A 6532-nucleotide genomic window follows, 5' to 3' on the forward strand; every position below is an offset into this window, starting at 1 on the left:
AGTGACAAAGACGTAGATAAGATGAATCTACTTGTGACTTCAATTAAAACTAGAAATTCTAAATTGAAATTTAACACAGATTATGTTAAAATATCATAAATCAAGCTCGTCCTAAGAATAATTAATCTAAATACCTTGAAATAATTGAGAGAAAATATCAATTGAAAAAAAAAAGAATATATCATCTCAGAAATCAAATTGTAATTTTGCAAATCTAAACTAAAAATCAGCAATTAAGCACAAAATTAGCACAAAAATAATTTTTAGAATAATCGACGGAAATACAATAACCAGGAAAATGAAGGAAACAAACGTTTCGAAAGAGGAGACACGTACATCTACCACCACCGAGAAGGCGAGAACTGTACAAATTGGTGACCAAAGGGATGATAAACAACTAGGATCTAAGCAAATAATAGGAAGGTTTACTGTTAGGGGAATATTACGATAATATTATCGTAATCGGAATAATATATGTATTAGAATAATTATATTATATTGCGATATTAGTTGATACGATTTAGATCTCGTGAGTACTATAAATATCGAGCCAATGTAATCATTCGAGAGACGAACGAACTAATATCAATAACACATTTTCTCTTATGAATTATCTCTTCTCGAATTCCAATATGGTATCGGAGCCTCTCGCTCTTGAGGCCTAACATAAGAAATTCCGCTACTTGCCGGTGGGTTTATAATATGCAACGCCCACCGGCAGGATTTCTTTACAAATGATTTACAAATTAATTTCTTAATAAAAAAAAAAAATATTTGAACGTCTGACATTTTCGTTGCATTCTTATCTTTTGAAAGTTGTGTGGTTTGGCGTTATTACAACTTCTCGATAGTTGTAATTGTGTTTGTGGGTTCCTTTCACGGATCGATCTCTGCCCTTTACATGGTCTTTTCAAGTTCAGTTGTTTTATAGGAGGGAGTACAAACGAGTTCTCCAATCCATCGATTCGATATGACGGATATTTTTCCGTTTTTTAACGAAGTCAAGTTCGAAAAATTGCAGCGTTCTTGACCATGAAAATTCTACGAATTCAAAAATTTTGATCGTTTGATATTTTAACGGGTTCGAAAAACGACGACGTTCCCGTTCCTATCGATGTGTTGAAGATCGGAGGTCGAAGAAATTGAACTTTTTCTTCTTATCTTTTTTTTGGTTCGCGGTATTTTGGATTGACGATTCGATTCGAAAAATTGCGAAACTCGGTCTGGCGAGTCCTATACGCATCGACTGGCGAGTTACGCACCGACATTTGTCAAGTTTGAAAAAATGCGACGTTCTTGACAACGAAATTCCAACGATTTGGTGGGTTCGAAAGCGACGACGTTCTCATCCGATGAAACCGATTCGAAAAGAGAGTCGTTTCTCTTTGTCTACCTTGCAAACCCATGGAAATTTTGACAAATTACCATGGGTTTGAGGGGGGATGTTAGGGGAATATTACGATAATATTATCGTAATCGGAATAATATATGTATTAGAATAATTATATTATATTGCGATATTAGTTGATACGATTTAGATCTCGTGAGTACTATAAATATCGAGCCAATGTAATCATTCGAGAGACGAACGAACTAATATCAATAACACATTTTCTCTTATGAATTATCTCTTCTCGAATTCTAATATTTACAATCATTGGAATCTAAATCAGATGCTGAACTTTCTGATCAATCTTCTCCGTGATTTTTTTTCTAAGAAAGTAGAATATTGGGGATATTTACTGAAAGAGATTAAGAGGTCGTTTGATTCACTACTTAGGAATGGAATGGATTGGAATGAGAAACCGAGTATGGGGTTCCAATTTCATACCTTCCAAAACATGTTTGGTTCATTAGAAAAATAAACATGAAGGAATGGAGTTTGAATCCATGGGGAGGAGGTGGCTATGGGATTCCAAGGGGTTGGGGTGGAATGAGAATCTATCAGGATTCTAACTCCATTCCAAAACACCTCAACCAAACACTAAAATTACTAAAATCCATTCCATTCCATTCCAAACCTCCCAACCAAACACCCCCTAGAGCGAAAGGAAGAAAGAAAAGAACAGTTTGAGTTTTTTTTTCTTTAATACTCAGCGCGACGTGTCGCAATCTGACGCATTGAACACTATTTGATCTGACGGTCTATAATGATAGGACAGACTCATTTAAAACCCCAGACTCACTGGATCCTGGCTATATATATATATATATATATATATATATATATATATATATATATATATATATATATATATATATATATATATATATATATATATATATATATATATATATATATATAGGGTCGGGATCCAGTGAGAACCACCCATATAATGAGAACCGTGAGAACCACCTACCCCTAAACATTCGACGCGCGCGCTAATCAATCCCCTACCCCTAAACATTCTAAACTCCGTCATTTTCCAATTTTCGTTCCCTCTCATCATTCTTTCTCTCTCCTCGAATATCACCATCTTCACAACACCATTGATCCTCAACTACTGATCCATCAATCTCTTCAACGATCTGCCTATTCGACGCGTCCTTCATGAATGGAACCTTTTTATTCAAGGTAATATTTGAAATTCTTTGATTAATTTGTTGAATTTGAAAATTAGGATTCGGTAATTTGAGAAATTGTTTAAATTGGTTGAAATCGTGATATTGTTGGCTCAGTTTTATGAATTAGACAGGTTTTACAATCGTCAAATTATTAGCTACGTGCATCAAATTGTTGCTATGTGCGTCAAATTAGGGTTTATAGTTTGATCTGTTTGTAATTTTTCAATTAATCGATTAAAATTAGGGTTTATAGTTTGATCTGTTTGTAATTTTTCAATTAATCGATTAAAATTATGGTTTACAGTTTGATCTGTTTGTAATTTTTCAATTAATCGATTAAAATTACGGTTTACAGTTTGATCTGTTTGTAATTTTTCAATTAATCGATTAAAGTTGTTGAATTTGAGCAATTAGGGTTTCGTAATTTGAGAAATTAGGGTTCTTTAAAATTAGAAATTGCTTAAATTGGTTGAAATCGTGATATTGTTGGCTCAATTTTATGAATTAGACAGGTTTTACAATCGTCAAACTATTAGCTACGTGCATCAAATTATTGATATGTGCATCAAAAATTCTAAATTTAGTTTTAGTAATAATTCCCTGATATGATTTTATTGCAGCAATGACATTCTTAGTTCAATGGGGTCGCGTAGTTCTTCTAATGTCATTACAAATGAAGGACAAATGGTTGAAGTTATTGCATCTCAATCCATATCTGAAATATCTGCCCTTAATATTGATGTTCCTGAAATCGTACAAGGTACAATTCTGTTGAACTGTTGAATGATGAGATACTGTTCTATATAACTGTGCTGTTGTATACTTGAGTTATCCAGTAAATCTAAATCGTAACTCTACTTTAATTTCATCACATTTGCAGATAACGTAGTAGACGAGGCAGAGGTAATAGAGGAGGCAGAGGTAATAGAGGATGCAGAGGAGGAGGAGGAGGAGGAGGAGGAGGAGGAGGAGGAGGAGGAGGAGGCGTCCGGTTCAAGCAACATGAATCGGATTTTTGGTTGTCCTACCCATCTCAAGCCTGTTATTGGTATGGTCTTTGATACACTTGAACTCGGTATTGCCTTTTATGAAGCATATGGAAAAGAATGTGGATTTGTGACTAGAAAAGGCTCACAAAAGAATAAACATGGTGTCACTACACATAAAACTTGTTTGTGTAATAAGGCTGGAGAATGTGAAGCCAAAGGCAAAAAACACCGTAGGCAAAGGACTAGGGTAGGTTGCCTTGCTAGGATTAACTTTAAACGAATTGCTAACGGTAAATACCAAATTTATGGTTTTGTTGAAGGGCATAATCATATGCCAGCTACACCATTAACAATGGTACATCTGACGCAAACGAGAGAATTGAATATAGTTCATAAAAAAATGATAGTTGACAACTCAAAGGTTAACAAAGGTCCAGTTATGACCTATAGGATGTTTAAGGAGTATGTCAGAGGTTATCAGAATGTGGGTGCTTCATTGGAAGACTTTAAAAACTTTTCAAGGGATATCAAAAAGTTCTTGTCAGAAGGGGATGCTCAAATGCTTATTGAGCATTTTATGAAAATAAAAAGAATGTGTCCATCCTTTTACTTTGACTTTGAGGTAGATGAGAAAGGTAGATTGTCACATGTTTTCTGGGCTGACCCTATTAGTATAAAAAATTATTTGCTATTTGGAGATATGACATCCTTTGACACTACCTTTAGGAAAAATAAGTATAGAATGATATTCGCCCCTTTCACAAGGGTGGATCATCATAAGAGATGTGTGACCTTTGGGGCTGGGCTTCTTATTAATGAGAGCAAGGAGTCATTTGCTTGGTTATTTACAAAATTCCTAGAAGCTATGGGGGGTCGTTATCCTTTGTGTATAATAACTGACGAAGATTTGGGGATAGAAGGAGGACTTAAGAAAGTCTTTAAAGATAAAGTGCAACATAGATATTGCATGTGGCACATATTGAAGAAGTTGCCAGAGAAGGTAGAGCCTGTTATATGTAGAGAAACTGAGTTTTTGAAAGAGATAAACTCATGTGTTTGGGGCGAAGATGTGGAGCCTGCTGAATTTGAGGAAAGATGGACAGCCATTGTGGAAGCTCATGGGTTGTCGGATAATGAGTGGCTTCAGGAAAAGTATGGCATTAGACAATTTTGGATTCCAGCTTACTTTCGTGACTTGTTATTAGGAGGGTTGATGAGAACCACCTCGAGGTCCGAGTCAGAAAATCATTTTTTTAGCAATTTCACTAATCCAAATTTAACCCTTGTTGAATTTTGGATGCGCTTTGAGACTGCAATGGATACACAACGATGGGCTCAATCAAAACTGATTGCACAATCTAAGTACTCGTTTCTCGACTTGGCTACTCCTCTAAACCTGGAAAAGCATGCGGCAGAAACCTACACTCCGAGAATTTTCGAGGAGTTCAAAGTGGAAATAAAAAAAAGCATGCTTTACATGTGCCATTGGGGACAAAGAAAAAGATAAGAATCATGCAATTCTCTACATAGATGTCAAGGATCGTGAGAGAAAGAAAGACTATAAGATGGGTTATAAGACAGCTGAAGTGAAACTAGTATGCAATTGCAAGAAATTTGAACGACATGGAATACTTTGTCGACATATTCTCTGTGTCCTTAAAGATTATGGTTTTGAGAAAATTCCAAGCGAATACCTACTTAATAGGTGGAGCAAACTAGCAACCCGCCACCCAATCTTCAATTCGATGGGCGTTGCTTGCCGATTGCAGATCGTCGATGCACAAAAGAACAAACTGACCTGAATTGTGGTCGAAATGTTCACTTGTGTGTCACTAGTTGAACAGAGTCCTGTAAATTGTGATGAGTTACTAACCATTTTACGCGAGTTCAAGGAAAGGGTACTTGCAGAAACAACAAGTAGTGTCGCTGATGATGGTGGTAATAGTAGTATTGAAAAGAAAAGGGACAAAAATGCGGAAATTGGAATGCTCTTGGGTACAAGTGTGCCTAGCAAAATTACAATTTTGCCGCCAAGACAATGCAAAAACAAAGGCTCGGGAAAAAGAATGATTTCACAAAGAGAAAGAGCAGGGGAAGTCAATAAGAAACCACTAAGAAGATGCAAGGCTTGTGGGCAGATGACGAACCACGATAGCAGGAATTGTGACCGACCAAAGGATCACTGACAAATAGTCGAGTAAGTGATGTCTCTTATTAGCGCAAGTTTTCTACTTTTACCCTTTTTGTTTCCCTCTAATGTTTATCTTTGTTGACATTTGCTTTCTTATGTGTGAGATTGAAGTTTTTTGCAAGGAATTGGACTGTGCAGCGGAATTTTTGAGCATCATTTGAGAAGTCAACACTTGTTTTTGAGCATCATTGAAGTTTTTAGGATTATTTTTTAGCATCATTGAAGTTTTTAGGATTATTTTTGAGCATCATTGAAGTTTTTAGGATTATTTTTTAGCATCATTTGAGAAGTCAACAATTGTTTTGTAATAAATATAACGGGAGTCTTCCGGATTCTTAAATTGTATATTTGAGAAGATGAAATTGTGATTCGATTTAAGAATAGAAAACATGTGTTTCTCTGAGCAATTATGGCGTGCACATACAAGCTCATTTTATGCACGTATGAGGTCATTTTATGCACATGTGATAATTGTTTCTCCAAATTTGGTAATTAAAAAGCTGAAACATGTGATCAATTTATACCAGTAATAAAATGTGGTTAGTTGAATCATCATCGTGTACGGCAAGTAGTTAAATATCATGCAACTAAAAGGTTATTCCATGCACATGGATTTCATCTGTGATACATGTGTTTTCCTTAGCAATTATGGCATGTTCATACGAGATCATTTTATGCACGTACGAGGTCATTTTATGCACATGTGATAATTGTTTCTCCAAATTTGGTAATTAAAAAGCTGAAACATGTGATCATTTTATGCCAGAAATAAAATGTGATTAGTTGA

The 6532-nt window shown here is 35.4% G+C and overlaps 1 protein-coding gene across 1 annotated transcript; it reads left to right on the plus strand.

The window, feature by feature from the left end:
- The first annotated feature begins 298 nt into the window (after positions 1 to 298).
- On the plus strand, positions 299 to 5740 carry LOC141617278 (protein FAR1-RELATED SEQUENCE 5-like). The gene is made up of 5 exons (XM_074434462.1): positions 299 to 423; positions 3186 to 3325; positions 3446 to 3486; positions 3604 to 5004; positions 5399 to 5740. Exons 1-5 carry the CDS (start codon positions 299 to 301, stop codon positions 5738 to 5740), a joined length of 2049 nt encoding a protein of 682 aa, XP_074290563.1.
- Positions 5741 to 6532: the final 792 nt, after the last annotated feature.

The sequence above is a fragment of the Silene latifolia genome, chromosome X (genome assembly GCF_048544455.1).
Source record: "Silene latifolia isolate original U9 population chromosome X, ASM4854445v1, whole genome shotgun sequence".
Classification (NCBI taxonomy): Eukaryota; Viridiplantae; Streptophyta; class Magnoliopsida; order Caryophyllales; family Caryophyllaceae; genus Silene; species Silene latifolia.